The sequence below is a fragment of the Berghia stephanieae genome, chromosome 7, assembly GCF_034508935.2.
Source record: "Berghia stephanieae isolate SIO BIC M18660-M18661 chromosome 7, UCSD_Bste_1.3, whole genome shotgun sequence".
Taxonomy (NCBI): domain Eukaryota; kingdom Metazoa; phylum Mollusca; class Gastropoda; order Nudibranchia; family Aeolidiidae; genus Berghia; species Berghia stephanieae.
The window spans coordinates 1,964,449-1,983,548 of record NC_088366.1 but is presented as its reverse complement, the minus strand read 5'-3'; the positions used below and the strand labels follow the sequence as shown (position 1 = coordinate 1,983,548).

At 37.3% G+C, this 19,100-nt stretch overlaps 1 protein-coding gene across 1 annotated transcript in view; it reads right to left on the bottom strand.

Moving 5' to 3' along the window:
• Positions 1–1,008: 1,008 nt before the first annotated feature.
• LOC144976166 (repressor of RNA polymerase III transcription MAF1 homolog) overlaps positions 1,009–19,100 on the bottom strand; it is an 18,571-nt gene continuing 479 nt past the window's right edge. Inside the window, exons 1-8 of the mRNA XM_078920348.1 lie at positions 18,815–19,100; positions 10,896–11,051; positions 9,271–9,439; positions 7,906–7,967; positions 7,550–7,738; positions 2,836–2,955; positions 2,262–2,327; positions 1,009–1,137 (exon numbers count right to left, since the gene is read on the bottom strand). The exon at positions 18,815–19,100 is cut by the window's right edge and continues 479 nt beyond it. Coding sequence (XP_078776474.1) covers positions 1,122–1,137; positions 2,262–2,327; positions 2,836–2,955; positions 7,550–7,738; positions 7,906–7,967; positions 9,271–9,439; positions 10,896–11,051; positions 18,815–18,903 — 867 coding nt within the window. The 5' untranslated portion in view covers positions 18,904–19,100 and the 3' untranslated portion in view covers positions 1,009–1,121. The remainder of the gene's footprint in view (positions 1,138–2,261; positions 2,328–2,835; positions 2,956–7,549; positions 7,739–7,905; positions 7,968–9,270; positions 9,440–10,895; positions 11,052–18,814) is intronic.

Genomic DNA, 19,100 nt, shown 5'->3' with positions numbered 1-19,100 from the left:
TCCACAACCAGCCCAATCCATCCACAACCAGCCAAATCCATCCACAAACAGCCCAATCCATCCACCAATCATTAAGTCATATCCTACCCCTGTTTGATCACTATATCCCTCATACGATTCAAGTCATCGGTGATTGAAACTAGAACAAATTTCTCTTCAGTCATCGGTGATTGAAGCTACAACAAATATCCCTCCACAACAAACTTAATCCAACAATAAAAATGTTTTAAAAATGTAAAACCCACGTCAGAACTCAATTTTCTCCAATCAAGTCCACAAAAGATATTCTATTACAAGCTGGATGATAATCCATGTCTGTTCTAAAAATATCATCCACCATCACAGTTTTCATCAGGAATCAAATGCTTATAAAACATCGCCATTAAAAATTCTAAAATCAAACAGATGAAAAGGAGAGTGGACGAGTTGAAAAGGAAATTGGAATCTCATTGGAATCCAACTCAACTGTCCAAAGTGACAGCCACAGCTGGGGGGGGGGGGGGGGGGGGGGGGGGGGGGAATTGGAGAATAAAATAAGAAAACAATAAGTTTAAGACGGACGAGTCAACAATTTAAGCACAGCAAATAAAAAGCTTCAGAATCTCTTTCAAATGGGACAAACCACTTACCTGCCATACTCCAGAAAAATGTCTTTTAAAATTTGGCCAGAAATATGTATTCATTCAAATATCAATCAATTGATTTAAACGATCCTCATCTTGGCAAAAACTCTCAAACCTGGGAGATCCTTGGAAACCTTGTAAAACCCCAGCTATGAGAGTTTTTGGAAAAGTTTGGGTCATTTAAATCGATCGATATTTAAGGCCGAGTTTTCTGGCCAAATTTGTCAACATATGTTTTTCCCAGAGTATGGGAATGTGCGGTTAAAAGAATAATTTTTTAAAAAATAAACACCCAATTAAAAATGAATAAATCAAAGATTGCTTTGGGCACTCATCATAAATTATTGTCAGACAAAAAATTTGATGCTAAGTTGTAATAAGAACATTTGTGACATAATCTAGTGCAAATAAATATCTGGCATTGAGTGAAATCCAATATTGTCATCAATCTTCAACACTTTTTCCTCCCACGTTTGTCTGTGACTTCCAGTGTCAGATCTAAGGACTTCCATCCCTGTCAATGAAAAGATAAGTCGACACATAACAGTCCTATCCAAAGGGCAGCGAACAATTGTTGGAGTCAAATATAGGAAAGCAGGTACTTGAGAAAATCAAAATCAGGATTCCACATTATTATGAAATTGTAAAAAAAAATTCCTGCAGTCATCTGTCATAATCAACCCCAAAATATCATCCTTTCATGTCGTCACTGACAACAACCAAATGATCGACTGGATAAATGAAACTCACACACCTGCTGACCTCAACATGCAAACATTTTCAGTTCTCAGAAAGGAAATTAGAAAAGTTGAGCTTATAAACCGAAGAATATCCATTACATGTATTCAAAGCCCTTTGTAAATTTAAAAGAAAAAAACCCCAAAAAACTCCCTTTATTTATCCCAAAGGGTTTATTCCAAGGGAAGACTGGAGTAACCCAGTCATCGCCCACAATGCAACACTACAAAGTGAGCTAGGTCGAGGTAAACTGCTCAAGGCCGCACAGTGCAGTGACTCGATGAACTCGTTACCCTTGGGTACCAATTAAGATCATACGGCTTGAGCCATGAATCCAAAGTTAACAGTACACTAATAAGTAGGATAAATACGGCCTGTAAGGCCCCCATTACATTTTTTTTCCATCATAGTTCACACTGTTACAGGCCAAACACTAATTTTACACCTGAATGCAGTGAGAGAATGTGAGTAAAGAGCTGTTTCCAAGGACTCCCCTACCTTGTACTGCCCACAGCAAGACTGAATTAAGGGAGATAAGGAATACCATTGGATGACAAACCTTTACATAATAGTTCCTATAGCTAATATTAGACAATGGATTACAGAAATCAATCACACCCTAATCTTATTTATTACCCATTACCTCTATATGGTACAAAGTCGCAGGTACAAAGTCAAGTGACAAAGAATTTAAGTTGAGATTATCTAAATTATAACCTTTTTACTTTAACAACTCCTGCAGTTAAATACAATACAACTCAATCCACACAATTAATCATAGGTTTAAACCAAAGCTTCAAATTTTTTTACTTCCAGAGCTGAGATTGGATCTGAAACGAATATCCGCATTGTGCTGGTATTCAATTCAATGACAAATAAAGGGACAACATTCAAACTTACGGAACAAACATGAGCTCATCCGTCCCGGCTAAATCCATGTCCTCGTTATCGTACTCTTGTAAGATACTGGAGGGAGTCGCACAATGGAGATAAGTAAAAACATGATAAATGAATGTTTACATCCAAAATGTTTTAGTTCCCTACAACAAATTTGCCAATCTAGGACAGACTGATATTTGGCTGTATGTCTAAAAGTAATTTTTGTAATAATATTTGACCAAAACAAAAATATTTTGAAGATCTATAGAAACAATCTAGTCTACAAACAATCTAGTCTTCATCTCTTATTCAGACTCGATTATAACACAATGAAAAGAAAACAAAAAACTAAAGACGAAAAAAAGAAAACAGAGAAATTGTTCAAATTGGTTGAAGCTTTCAGAAGTAGAAGCTATTCCTTGGTTGCCAGTCTTTCTGGTTCAACAGTATTTTTCTACCCTCAAATCAAAAGAAGATTCCTATTCCATAAATAATAAAATTGTGTGCAACAAGCAGTCAACTATTTCCATGTAAAGCAAACAATGTCCAAAAGGATTACAACAAAAATCCATAAACCCAAAGATGTCCGACATACCTGGTGGCCCTACAGGTAAAAAAGACAATTCTTTTCAACTTGACATTGTAGAAGAAATAATTGAAAGACCATATAGCTCCTTCTTCACTGAATGGATCGGACTCCAGGTCTGGGTGGTAGCTGTTGACAAAAATCATTTGAAACGGTTTAATATTAATAGTCAAAATACCACTGTCTTTGGGGAGAAAAAATGTCAGTCCTTCTACAGACCAGATAATACAATGGAACAAATAGAAATGAATTGATCAAATGATCCATCTTACAGTCACAGTTAAGGGGAGGGGCGACACCTGAAATATCGATTTTTGGGTCAAAATATAAAATTTCAGTTTTTTATTTATTATCAAAGAACAATCATTTTTTCACATATTTTCAGCACTTAGATGGTGATTTGGATAATATAAAGTTTGTAAATCGTCTTTCATAACCATGGAAGTCGACATGAAAATACCAAACTTTTCAATTTTTGTGAGAATTCAACTGAAAATAATAGGACTGAAAAGCATTATAATACATATCGATGTTGTAAATTTTGATATCGATAGTTTAGTCTACTCTTTGCCCGTCTATTTGACACGGTTTCAGTCTCATAAATATCAGAATATGGGCAGGGGAGGAGTTTAGAAACTGTTAGTCGCGAACAAAGATTGTGTGTCAAACAGCTGATAAGAGGTCAAGTTGTCAGGTAAATACAACGTGATCACGAATGGTGCGATCTGATTGGCTGACCTTGTTCTAGACCTCTGACTCCGCGCCAGGGATTGGATGTTGAGTCAGGGTGAAAGTTCGCCTCTCTTACTATTACTTTTACTACGATTTGTTTACCTTTCGATTGATCAATTGTTTTATCAAATTTTGACACGTATTCACGTTAATTATCTCTAAATATTTCCAATTTTTACTGGATTATTATAACTATACCTAAAGTGACCAAAAAATCCAAACGTTGGCAACAGTTATTTGCTACAAAAGCCAAGAAAGCAAGAAAGTTATGATGGCTCGTGGTTGACCCGTGACCACAAATCTTTGATTGGAATTTGGTGTGTGATAGTAGTATTATGATAAAGCGATTCCAAGCAATGCCACAGCGGAAAGAAATGAAATGGGCTATTCTTGCTGGTCTTTACCACGGTTATTACACCAATGACTTCCCTCAACATAGGTATTTTCCTCCTGAACCGGACTCCAGATGCTTTTATAAAAAAATATATTGCTGCCCATGTGTATCCTGTTGACACAAGCAGCGTGTAAATACACCTTTGAATTTTGATTTAATTCATGGGCACTTGAAGCCTGTATATGCTTTGTTGAAGTGTTGTGAGATGAAGACAACACAAAATCCAAACGAAAGATTTCATAATTCTGTTTGGTCAAGATGCCATAAAACATACTTCCATTCCCTAAAAAAAGTTGAGTTTGGTGCAGAGTATAATTTTGGTCCAACAGAAATAACATCCCTGAAAGTGTCTTTGGGCATCGGTGGACTGGGAGAACACTCCCAGATGTTGTGTCAGCAAGCAGAGTCAAAAAGACTTGACCAGAGCATAAGGGTTGCTCAACACAAAGAGAAAAAAAAGACGCAAAATGAAAGCTCAGACCCGTGAAAAAGCCCAGAGGGAGGCAGAAAAAGAACACGGGGGACCCTCATACGGTGCTGGTATGTTTTGAGCTGGTTGTACCGTTTTGTCTTATTATTTTCATTCATTGTTATCTTTGATCTCGTTTTTCTTCAAAATGACATTTTTTAACACTATTTTTTATCTTATTTTGTCATTTATCAATCAATTTGTTTAAAACTTTGCATGTCTAGAGCTATAGTGATTATCTAAAATCATACAGAAGGAATTTTAAATATCTTTATTATTTTTTGAAAAATTGACATTTTTATGTCAAAAAACATGATTTTTATCATACCGAAAAAATATAATTTTTAAAAATTTGTAAATAAAAATCTATTTAAAATATTTAAAAAATGCTCTGTATTTTTTTTAAATAATATACAAATATACAACCATGCCAAATTTCAAGAAAATTCCATGGAAACTTATTGAGAAAGTAACTTTTTAAAATAGCACCCAGAGAAGAGTAAAATCCAAGATGGCGGCCGTCACCATGGCAACCGGACACGCCCACCGAAATAAATCACATGGTTCGAATCCATTGGTCATAGGCAATGTCCCAATATAAAAAGATATTGGATATAATCATTATTCTTGAAAATAGTTTCAGGTGTCGCCCCTCCCCTTAATACCAATCTGGTCCACAAGACATCTGGAATAATGATGATGATATGCGGCTATGTGGCTTGTGGTATGATACTCGCTTTCGGATTGGAAGGTCCTGGGTTCGAGCCTCACTCGGCGCATAGTTGAGTCCTTGGAGAAGGCTCTTTACTCACATTCTCTCACCGTACTCGGGTGTAAAATGAGTACCTGGCCGTTAACAGTGTTGTCTCTGTCCCAAAAATTTGTAATATCGCCTGACAGCCGTTATGTCTCGTCCTACATGTTATGTGTTGCTGTTGACCAGGGACCCCCTGTAAAGCACTTTATATAAAAAAGCTCAAGCTCACTGATAATCTTGCCCTGTCTAAGTGCTTCAAAATTGCGATCCTTTCCAGTTGTAAAACCACTCTTCCAGAGGACTGAATACATACCTTGTGTAATTCATCTTCTGCTGTCAGAGTGATGGCATCTTATTTTCTAGTCTAAATAAATGCTAGTCGTCGATAAAGATCATCCATCCTCGCTCTTTTACGTCCTGTAATCCTAATAATTTGCCTAGACATCCTGCTACTAAAATAGTTATACTACCTTTATGTAACCAATCCAATATCAGTTCTCCAAAGAACTGGTTCCATACACAATCTCAACAAGAGATGAAGTGAGTAGGAAAGGGCCAGAAGAAATAGAGAATAAAAAATGTTTATTCTCTATTGTCTTCTGGCACTTTCCTACTCACTTCATCTCTTCTTGTTACCACGATGAGATGGATTGGAGCCTTACCTGTATATATTGTTTTTTGTTTTTGAGGGTTTTACGGCGCTTGCAACACATTAAGGTCATATAAGCGCCAGTAAAAAGGAAGAAATGGGATAGTAAAAAGTTATAGAATTATAATTAAAGTACCCAAGAAAAGGTAAGACAAAGGGGAATTGGTTCAAATAGGAAACAGATGTAGATTCCAAGAGCACACCATCAAAGTACTTAGTTTGAGATCACCTAAAAGTCTCATCCAGACACAAGCACATGTCCCCACTAAGAGGAACACACTCAAATGTTAACAAATCATATATAATATGTAAATAAAACATAATACAGTACATAACAGAGAGATGATTTACAAGGGAAAATATATCATCTCCCAAAACATTAACTATACATTCGACTGTTTCCCTCTCAGCCAAGGACTCCAACCAAGGTCAGGACAAAACCAAGCAATCTCTCTCCAAGACAAAGACAGAAAGCAATTGGAAAACAGATAAGAGGGGATGGAAGACACAGAAAGTACCTCCCTGCCCACTATGTGAGGTAGGAATCCCCACCCAGCCTGTATATATGACAATCCTTCAAACTAGATGGATTGGAGCCATTACCTGTATATATGACAATCCTTCAAACTAGATGGATTGGAGCCTTACCTGTATATATGACAATCCTTCAAACTTGGAAGGATTGGAGCCTTACCTGTATATATGACAATCCTTCAAACTAGATGGATTGGAGCCTTACCTGTATATATGACAATCCTTCCAACTAGATGGATTGGAGCCTTACCTGTATATATGACAATCCTTCCAACTAGATGGATTGGAGCCATTACCTGTATATATGACAATCCTTCAAACTAGATGGATTGGAGCCTTACCTGTATATATGACAATCCTTCAAACTAGATGGATTGGAGCCATTACCTGTATATATGACAATCCTTCAAACTTGAAGGATTGGAGCCTTACCTGTATATATGACAATCCTTCAAACTAGATGGATTGGAGCCTTACCTGTATATATGACAATCCTTCAAACTAGATGGATTGGAGCCTTACCTGTATATATGACAATCCTTCAAACTAGATGGATTGGAGCCTTACCTGTATATATGACAATCCTTCAAACTAGATGGATTGGAGCCTTACCTATGACAATCCTTCCAACTAGATGGATTGGAGCCATTACCTGTATATATGACAATCCTTCAAACTAGATGGATTGGAGCCTTACCTGTATATATGACAATCCTTCAAACTAGATGGATTGGAGCCTTACCTGTATATATGACAATCCTTCAAACTAGATGGATTGGAGCCTCACCTGTATATATGACAATCCTTCAAACTAGATGGATTGGAGCCTTACCTGTATATATGACAATCCTTCAAACTAGATGGATTGGAGCCTCACCTGTATATATGACAATCCTTCAAACTAGATGGATTGGAGCCTTACCTGTATATATGACAATCCTTCAACTAGATGGATTGGAGCCTACCTGTATATATGACAATCCTTCAACTAGATGGATTGGAGCCTTACCTGTATATATGACAATCCTTCAAACTAGATGGATTGGAGCCTTACCTGTATATATGACAATCCTTCAAACTAGATGGATTGGAGCCTTACCTGTATATATGACAATCCTTCAAACTTGAAGGATTGGAGCCTTACCTGTATATATGACAATCCTTCAAACTAGATGGATTGGAGCCTACCTGTATATATGACAATCCTTCAAACTAATCTTCATCCAGGGACAGTTGTTGGTTAAGCCCATACGACTCCAGCTCACAATATTGCATGATGCCTGTATCACAACTGTATTAATAGACAAAATAAATGGCTTTACCGTATCACCAACTATAACATAGCAAATGTCAAAATAAGGCTGTACTCTGTTCACACTGTTTAAACCATAGTCAAAAGTTTCAATACAATGCTGTACCTGTATCACAACTTATTATCATAGGTCAAAAGTTGAAAATAAGGCTTACTCTGTATCACCAACTGTATTTAACATAGAGTCAAAAAGTTGTCAAAAATACAATGGCTGTTACTCTGTATCACCAACTGTATTAAACATAGAGTCAAAAAGTTGTCAAAAATACAATGGCTGTTACTCTGTATCACCAACTGTATTAAACATAGAGTCAAAAAGTTGTCAAAAATACAATGGCTGTTACTCTGTATCACAACTGTATTAATATGAGTCAAATTCAAAATCAATGCTGTACTCTTAACAACTTATTAAATAGAGTCAAAAAGTTGTCAAAAATACAATGTCTGTTACTCTGTATCACAACTGTATTAAATATAGAGTCAAAAAGTTGTCAAAAATACAATGGCTGTTACTCTGTATCACAACTGTATTAAATATAGAGTCAAAAAGTTGTCAAAAATATAATGAATGGTTGTTAATAATTTACATGTGAATCAATTTATAAAGGAAATGAAAATAAATATATCAATAAAATACTCTTTATTCATCTCTAACTCTAAGGGGAAAATTTTCTTTTAAGTCCATTCCAGGGGAAGATTGAAAAAAAAAACAGGCACCAGAGGTTGGTGACAATTCAATAGCCACCTATGCCTTCATAATAATAATAATAATAATAATAATAATAATAATAATAATAATAATAATAATAATAATAATAATAATAATAATAATATAATAATAATAATAATAATGATGATGATGATGATGATGAATGATGATAAATGATAATAATAATAATAATAATAATAATAATAATAATAATAATAATAATAATAATAATAATAATAATAATAATAATAATAATAGTAATAATAATAATAATAATAATAATTTTTCTATAGCCCCTAAGCATCCACGTATAAGTGCTCTGCAGCGCTTTACAATTAACTCAAACGCACAACCATCCACACATACACACACACACACACACACACAAAAATACTCACACAGCCCCACACATATGTATATAATAAAAAAATGTTATTTTTATCAATCATAAAATATCCTGTAAAATACTTCAGTCTTAAGGTGCTTCTTAAATGTTAGAAAAATTATTAATGCAGTTTCTTTCAGACACGACTAGGTGTATAGACTTCAATAGGGAAAAATATACACATCCACATATTATAAAAATAGTCTGGCTATATACACACTGAATAATTTATGCGAGGACTGTGGTTATAAATGATGACTAGTGTGTAATCCAATCAAATATCAGAGAGGACAACTTGTGTCACAAAAAGGAAAAAAAACATCCAAACATCTTCTAATTGAAAAAACACATAACATTGAATTACTTATTTCATTTGGATTGGGATTTACACATCACATCAATCAATGTGACAAATTTTCCAAATCAGTTCGAGTAAAAATAAAAATAAAAATTAAAGCAAATGATTCATCAATGAAAGAAAACAGAATTATCAATCAACCCACCTCTAGACTGGCTTCTCTCCCAAATTCTGAGCTCTTGGCAGCACTAAAGTCGTAGTCCGGATTGAATGAAGCGTTGAGAGTGGAAATGAGATAGAACAACGTTTTGGTAGAGATGGTATCACAGACAATTCCCCCATCTTCATGGCTGCTGGCAAGATGGATATACGACCTGGGGAGGAATATCAGAAACAACAAATCAATTTACAGTCAAAAATCTTCATTAACAGAATATCTAAATCAATGTCCATTCTTAGCAGCACACAAAATCAAAAAATGTCTGCGATATCATTGTCCATTCTTAGCAGACAAAATCAAAAAATTGTCTACGATATCAATGTCCATTCTTAGCAGACAAAATCAAAAAATGTCTGCTATATCATTGTCCATTCTAGCACACAAAATCAAAAAATGTCTGCTATATCATTGTCCATTCTAGCACACAAAATCAAAAAATGTCTGCTATATCATTGTCCATTCTAGCACACAAAATCAAAAAATGTCTGCTATATCATTGTCCATTCTAGCACACAAAATCAAAAAATGTCTGCTATATCATTGTGCATTCTAGCACACAAAATCAAAAAATGTCTGCTATATCATTGTCCATTTTAGCACACAAAATCAAAAAATGTCTGCGATATCATTGTCCATTCTTAGCAGACAAAATCAAAATATTGTCTACGATATCAATGTCCATTCTAGCACACAAAATCAAAAAATGTCTGCTATATCATTGTCCATTCTAGCACACAAAATCAAAAAATGTCTGCTATATCATTGTCCATTCTAGCACACAAAATCAAAAAAATGTCTGCGATATCATTGTCCATTCTAGCACACAAAATAAAAAAATGTCTGCTATATCATTGTCCATTCTAGCACACAAAATCAAAAAATGTCTGCTATATCATTGTCCATTCTAGCACACAAAATCAAAAAATGTCTGCTATATCATTGTCCATTCTAGCACACAAAATCAAAAAAATGTCTGCGATATTGTCCATTCTAGCACACAAAATCAAAAAATGTCAGCAATAGCATTGTCCAATCTTCGCACAATTTTTTTTTAAAATGTCTGCGATATCAAGGCAATGTCAAAGTACGAAATGGGAAGAAAATCAATCAGAAGTGACAAAATTAGGTATAAATAAATAATTAACAAGCTATAAACATTGAACAAAAATATACATCATGACTTACGGATTATCAGGCTTGGTATTTCTATATCCCACCGTCTATCATTGTACCATTCATCTAATCTACTAAGGCCAATCTGTAACCCCCCCACCCAACACACACACACACCCTCTCCTTTCTTCTTTGGATTTCCTCCATACAAAAAATATATAAGTAATTGAGGATGCTATTACTATTACTCTATACATTATTACAATGGACCTCATATGAATATAAACTCAGTGGAAGGAATGGCAGGCATTCTACTTGAGCTCAGTCAAATCAAGATTTCAATACTAATACACGAATACTAATTAGTAAACAACAAAAATAGGAATGTTCCTTTAGTTTAGTCCGGCAATCCAAGATGGTTGTTGAATAAAAGCTCTACTACATAAGAAACGTTTCTATTATGAATCATCCAACACTCCAATTTTGTAAAGACCTACTCAGCATTGCCTGAAGATCCTCCATATTTATAACTGCCATGGGTCGCAGGAGGAGACAAAGCCTGAAGACCACCTGGGGCTTCTCGATTTTCTTCATTCAACGTCTTAAAGAGACGTTTGTCATTGCCAGCCATTTTGCATGAATAACTCTCAATGCTGGGAAAGAGAACAAAAATTACAGAGAACAATTATATGTATGCACAAAACGAAAATTATAATTTACTATGAATAAACTGTTTAATTAATTAGAGATTCTATAGAAGTGATTTTTTTTTTAATTCAGAAAGGACTTGGGCTAGTTAGTCATTAAAATAAGTCTATTACTATTAATACATTCCACAGTGAATCATTGAGCCTGCCAACCCTTCATATTCCAAAAGTGGAATAATAAGGTCCGAAAATAGGAATTTGAGACCAAAAATAGGAATTTCTTAACAATGGATAATTCTGTATCAAAATGACCACTGACTTTGCAACCAACACATAAAGACAGTATTCAGGCACAGCTGGCAAAACTACACATCAAGTGTATTAGGTAATGGAATGGGGAAGGAGAAAAGGAGTGCAATTAATTTCCCTACTTAGCTCCCTTTTAGTAATCATTATTTTTAAATTCACCTTTTTACCCCCCCCCCCCCCCCCCCCCCCCTCTCTTCCACTTTTTTTCTTCTTACCGTCATCATCATTAATTTTTGAAAATCGAGAGACAATAGCGGAATTGTGGAAAAGGAAGAGTGAAAATAGGAATGATTCCACCAAAAGCGGAAGGGTTGGTGAAATAGTATTGACTACAGCATACCCTGACATTTTGAATTCTAACTTGCCTAAAACAACAAGAGGCTGTATGAGTATGATCTGTATTATATACCACAGGGTGTAGACTTGCAACAGCTAACGGTAAAAGACTTGTTCATTCACAGCCATAAATGGACTGACTGAGATGCAGAGCTTTTATCAAAACTGGCAAAAATGCCTTTTGTGTAAAGTGTTGAGTTAGACAGGCCAAAGAATATGTGATTTTAAGGCTTTTTTAAAGTAGACGATTGCATCCAATAAATACTTGTTTATTAGCCTTTAATGTTCACCCATGCCATATGGATAGTAAAATAAATCCTGATATTGTCACCGGCATTAACTTAGTTATCAACCTTTACAGATGCAGTGCAGTCGTGTTGTATAGTAGTATTAATTATATCAGCAAGTGGATATGATGACTATGAACTGAAACCCCAGGCAGTGATCAGTGACTCAGTGACAACTAGCACTAGACTAGGTGTGTTTTATCTAATAGGGTAAAAGTAAAAGACATTCCCTCTAAAAAGCTGAACTCTATTTTCCTGATTGCTCACTCTTGAGATATTGTTGGTTTCTTATAATCTAATACATGTGCTTTCTTCATCTGCGAAAGAAAATAAATGCACATCGCTCACACAATCATCATACACTCGTGTACAATGTACGCACTGGGGTCAGTGAAGAACAGAAACAAGTTTGAGACACAAGGATAGTACACAAATGCAGGATAGAAGTGCAACAGACAGGTGGGAATAGAAGTCATTGCAAGCGACAAAAGAAACGCTCTTTGAGCTATTCTTGCAAGGTCTGCCAGCATCCACCACCCGCAAGCATAATAAGAGAAGAGGCAGAGGGGATAAAATCAGAAGAAAACGAAAGAAGAGCAAGAGTAAGTGTGGCCAGTTTGTATTTTTAAGAGTTTAACGCCACTTCAACGCACATGGATTATGTTATATAAGCACTGATGTGAAAGTAAGACAGACTACAACAAAGAGAGAACAGAAGTAGACCTAAATAATAAAACAAAACCAAAGTCCCAAGAAAAAAGAGAATACAGAGACGCCAACTTTAAATTTGGCTCGCGGGAATTTTAGACGCCAGTCGGAGGAATTTCAATTTCAATGCCGAAAGAGGAATTTCCAAACACAAGAAAAGGGAATTGGGATGGTATTTGCATTGTGTTTACATATTGTATAGCTCTAAATAGATAACTACAGTCCAATCCGGATAATCGCAACTCGGTTAATCGCAACATTTTCCAAGAAACGGAATTCATTCTATTTAAAAGTCACTGGTTAATTGCAACAAATTTTCGACCTCAAAACGTGACAAATTCAAGAAACTAGTCAAACAATATCTCATAAATAAATTTAATCATGGGTGAAATCATGACAGGCAGGATGAAGAATCGAGAGTGAGCGGTGTCAAATACTTTATAGTAGTGTGTCACATTGCAGTATGGATTTGTGAGGTTATTCAAATCTGATTAAGATGTTGGCTTTCATCAAAGCTGCTTTTGCTTGTCAAAATATGTATACAGGGCTGGCATATAGTTATTGTTTCAATCAAATTGCTCAGTCTGTGGTGAACTAAGAACAATGTTTCCAACAACTGGTTTGAGTTTGCCATTTATGGTATGAAATCTGATCAGTGGTCAAATCACCCCCCGTGTGGTGTCCGGGGTCCCTCAACTGAGAGGGTCAAGAATAGCCCAACGTCAAGCCAGCGTGTCGTAAAAGGCGACTAATGGTGTGTGATTCCCCCATCTTTGAGTCACCTGGTCCTCCAGGTTGGGGGTTGGCAAAGGGTTAACACCCCTTTCCGTTAAACTCAAACCGTTACAGAAACACAGACAGACAAAACAAATCCTTTTTTTAGCTTGGGCGACCGAAGAGTTTCTGGAATTACAGAATTTATGAAGGACAACAGACAAAGCCGAAAGGACTCTGCTGACCCGATGACGTCTTCGCCAAACAAGCAGCTTCGAATTGCGTCGTGGAACGTTCGCACCATGTATGAAGCAGGAAAAAGCTCTCAAGTTGTGACTGAGATGAGAAGATACAGGCTGCATATACTTGGAGTAAGCGAAACCCACTGGATACAATCCGGACAGAAACACCTCAAGTCTGGGGAGAAAATTTCATATTCAGGGAGAGGGGACGGGATTCATACACAGGGAGTAGGAATAATTCTAAGCAAGTTTGCCCAGAAGTCACTGAGAGGATGGGAACAATGCGGAGAAAGGATCATCATGGCGTCCTTTACAACACGGAGTCAGAAGATCAGCATGAACATTGTACAGATCTATGCCCCAACAAATGATGCAACAGATGAGGACAAAGATACATTTTATGGTCTGCTACAACAAGTCATTGACAAGTTGCCAAGGAAAGACATCAACATATTGATGGGAGATGCTAATGCAAAAGTGGGACAGGATAACGTAGGCTATGAAGGTATCATGGGACGTCATGGCATGGGAGAAATGAATGATAATGGTGAGAGATTTGCAAATTTCTGTGCATTCAACAGTTTGGTGATTGGAGGATCAGTGTTCCCCCATAAGAGGATCCACAAAGCAACTTGGGTCTCACCAGATGGTGTGACAGAGAATCAGATTGATCATTTTTGTATCTCTCGTAGATTCAGACGTTCATTGGAAGATGTGACAGTACGGAGAGGGGCAGATGTTGGATCAGACCACCACCTGCTATTGGCAAAGCTTAAGCTCCGACTCAGAAAACACGGGGCCAAATCACATACAAGAAGAAAATTCGAGGTGAATGCACTTGATGGGGAAAAGAATGAGGAATTCAAACTACAATTGAGTAATAGATTCCAACCTCTTACTGAGCTCGAGGAGGACATAGATGTAGAGTCACATTGGGCAAAGATCAAGGAAGTCTACATAACAACTTGCCACGAGGTATTGGGGGTAAAGAAATCGGAACATAAAGAATGGATAAGTCCAACCACCTTGGACCTTATTGAAAAGAGGAGAACAAGGAAGGAACAAGTGAATGCAAGCCGAACAAGAGCTTCAAGACTGGATGCACAAGAGCAGTATCGAGCCATAGCTAAGGAAGTCAAAAGATCTGTGAAGAAAGACAAGGAAGCATTCATGAACAGACTTGCAGAGAAAGCAGAAGCAGCAGCGACTGGAGGAAACATGAGGATCCTTTATCAAACTACCAAGACACTTGCTGGAAAATATGGGAAACCAGAGGTACCAGTCAAAGACAAAGATGGGAAAACTATTTTTGGAAAAGAGGCTCAATGTGAACGATGGAGGGAACATTTCAACTGCCTTCTGAACAGACCACCACCAGACAACCAGCCAGAAATTTTGCCTGCAAGGAATGAGATACCAATTAGCTGTGATCCACCATCGATAGCAGAGATTGTGGGTGCCATTAACAAGATGAAAAGGGGGAAAGCTGCTGGACCAGACCAGATTCCACCGGAGGCTCTAAAAGTTGATGCGGAAAGAAATGCTGAGGCCCTGCACCCACTATTTGAGAGAATCTGGAACGACGGGATATTCCCAAAGGATTGGAAGGAAGGACATCTTATCAAGCTTCCAAAGAAAGGGGACCTCAGTAATTGTAATAATTATCGAGGCATCACTCTTCTTTCTATCCCAGGAAAGGTTTTCAACCGTATTATTTTAGAGAGAATTAAGAATGCAACAGATGCTAAACTGCGGGACGAACAGGCAGGTTTTCGGAAAAACCGTTCAACCACCGACCAGATTGCCTCTCTGCGAGTCATAGTGGAACAGTCTATAGAATGGAACTCTCCTCTTATTGTCAACTTCTTGGATTACGAGAAGGCTTTCGACAGTATTGACAGAGCAACATTGTGGAAAATTCTGGCACATTATGGACTCCTGAAAAGATAGTAAACCTCATTAAGGAAATGTATGAAGGATCAAGTTGCAGGGTTGTACATGAAGATCAGCTTACTGACAGCTTTGAAATTAAGACTGGTGTCAAGCAGGGATGCTTGCTCTCTCCATTCCTGTTCATCCTTGCCATTGATTGGCTAATGAAGGAAACCTCCAAAGGGAGAAGAAATGGGATACAGTGGACCCCCTGGACACAGTTGGATGATCTGGATTTTGCAGATGATCTGGCTCTTTTGTCCCACACCCAGGACCAGATGCAAGCAAAAACCACAATTATAAACAGCCTCTCGGAATCAATTGGTCTAAGAATTCACCCTGCAAAGTCAAAGGTCTTGAGGATAGGTACGCGTCAAAGGGAGCAGATCAAAGTAAAAGATCAGGAACTCGAAGATATAGACACTTTCTGCTACCTCGGAAGTATAATTGACAAGGATGGAGGCACGGAAGCAGAGGTGAAAGCACGAATAGGAAAGGCACAGGCTGCATTCACATCTTTGAACAGAGTTTGGAGAACTAAAGATATCTCCCTTCAACTAAAGCTAAGACTTTTCAACTCAAACGTGAAGTCTGTCCTACTGTATGGATGTGAAACTTGGAACGCATCACAGGCATGTATAAGGAGGGTACAGATTTTCGTAAACAGGTGCATGCGTAAGCTACTCAGAATAAAATGGATGGATAGAATAAAAAATGAAGAAGTATGGAAAAGAACACAGCAGAAACCAGTGGGAGAGGATATAGGAAGAAGACGATGGAGGTGGATTGGACACACGCTTAGAAAGAATGACTCAACTATAACAAAGAAAGTATTGGACTGGAACCCTCAGGGCAGAAGATCAAGGGGAAGGCCACGAGGAACATGGAGAAGAATTAAAGAAGCTGATATACAGAGAAGTGGTAAGACCTGGAATGAGATAAAAAAGTTGGCTCAGGATAGAGAAGGATGGAAACTGTTTGTCTGTGGCTTATACCCTGACCCCGGGTGAAAAAGGCAATGATGCAAATGGTGGTCAAATCACAATTGCTATAAGAACTGACAACAAACAGTGGTAAATAAAAAGATCCATCATTTTATCTGAAATCGACCGCAGCCGTGCACAAGCCCTTGTAAACTCAGAGGGAATATGTTGTGAGTGGACTGGGAAACTCAACTAGAGTTAATTGCAACTTCGATTAATCGCAACTTCGGTTTATCGCAACATTTTCGCTGATCCCAAAGTGTTGCGATTATCCGAAGTGGACTGTATATTCAATATTATGATATAAACATATACAATCCCAAAGTTTCCTTATTTCAAATGAAGTAAAGCTCCAAAACTTAATGGTAGTGATTGTAGTACTGTTGGTGGTGAAGATAATGTGGTGTTGGTGGTTTAGTACTAGACCTCGCTCTGTATTTGTGTTGTTTGTGTGTTATTTTAAAAAATCAAACAGTACAATTTAACCCATTGAAGTTCATTAAAGGCGAGATTCAAGGTAACCTTGTATAAATGTTACTGTGTACGTATATCCTGAGGCTAGGTGCCCGGTAACGGAAATAATGATTATGATACCAAAATATCTGCGATATTCCTCTTTATAACAAAGTTATGCATCATTAATTGAACCCCTCTAAAACTTTTAGTAAAAGCGAACGTAATTTCCAGTCATAACTTTCTTATGGGCGAGTTGGGTCAGAATTTGACTCCCACTGCTGCTGCTTGCCTAAAGTTACCGTGTACATAGACACTCCGTTAAGTATATATGAATACGAAGTGGCAATTCGGACCCGAGTCTGAATTGCTTCCCGTGGCAATTCGGAATCCTGCCACAATGCGCCTGCGCAATCACAGGAGGTGTCGGAAGTGGAAGCTGGCTCGAAAGTGAAGCGTGGTAGGGTGGGGGCAATGAGACTAAAGCTGCTCGTTCTCAGTTGTCAGTCTGTAGGAGGGCGAGTGAGCGAGCAAGTCGTGTTTTAGAACTCCCGTAGATGACTGCCTTCAAAAGCAGTGATCTATTATTCCCCTTTGTCTTACTTTTTGAGTACTTTTTAATTGTAATTCTAGAACTTTTTGCTATCCAATTTCTCCATTTTTACTGGCGCTGATATGACCTAAATGTGTTGCAAGCTCCTTAAAAAACAAAAACATAGATCTAAATATTCGTGGTCTTTGGGAGATTACAATTGTAGTCGCAATTATTAACGTTAACAATCAATTTGCCCTCGCATAGAAAAAGGAGTGTCTTTCTGTAATGATTGAAAGATTTATTTGATTTGCCATGAGCGTGTTGCAAAATATACATGAATGACATATCTCTACATTATATAATTTGCCATTTGCGGCCGCGAAAAAGTGCAATATGACTTTGGGCATTGAGCGTTTTATTCAAAAGGCAGTATAGGTCGGGCTTTGACAAAAGGCAGTGTCTTAATTCTTTTTTAATTAAAAAAATATGCTGTTCTATTTCTAAATAATATAAAAATAGAGGCGATTCTTGGCAGCAAGCCATGATATAGAGCCCCGCCACTGGGGTAGGGGCAGAGTACTGTCTAATACTAATATTATTAGATAATACTGGACTAGGTGCCTATTAATAAAATAAACACTGGTTAGAAAATGAGAGAAAATGATCAACTGGTAATGGGTTGGGGGGGGGGGGGGGTAACCCACGAACGACCGAGGCGCTGGACGCAGGGGAGAACATGGTGATACGAGATCAAACAGAAAAATCCACCGGCTCTTGGGTTGTGGAAATGATTGTTGGGAGGGGGGGGGGGGGGGTGTGTGTGTGTGTGTGATTATTCTGTTTTTAATGAATTAGAGATACTCATGAGTGTGTGTGTTTAGGAAGACCAATACGGCTTCTATAGCTGCAAACGGAATAGTAACTGAGAGTTTCACTAATGATACTAATGATTATCATTCGGGCGCATTGCATTGCAGTATTCCGAATCGAAGAGCCATGGAGTTATTCAGACTCGACCCTGGTTAGCCACGGAGTTCTATTCAGTTTAGATTCGAGTCCGAATTGCCACGGGAAGCAATTCAGACTCGGGTCCGAATTGCCACGGGAAGCAATTCAGACCCGGGTCCGAATAGCCTTTCCCGTATGAATATGTGCTAGAGTGTAGTGTAATTTCTTTTTGGGGTCATCACTCTTCTAGTTTAAGTTGAACGACTTCTGAAAGGATTACAACAATACAATACGATTGAAATTTAATAGGTAGCCTACTTACCGGCCGTCAATATGAGTATTGCTGTTTTCAATATCCATGGATAAAGCAGAATTCACTGCTTCAAAATTTGAGTTTTCCAACAGCTTCATATTTCTTGCTTTTTTATTTTGACTTTGATTTTCTTAAAAAAGAATTCAACTTTCTTGACAAATACAAATATTTATAATTCCTTTTGAATTCGAAGAAAGACTATACTGTGGTATGATTAATTTTCAATTGATGTTAAATTATAAGGCAGGGTCACAGTGGAACAGAAGACAAATTAAAATTGAGGTTGAGGCTGAGG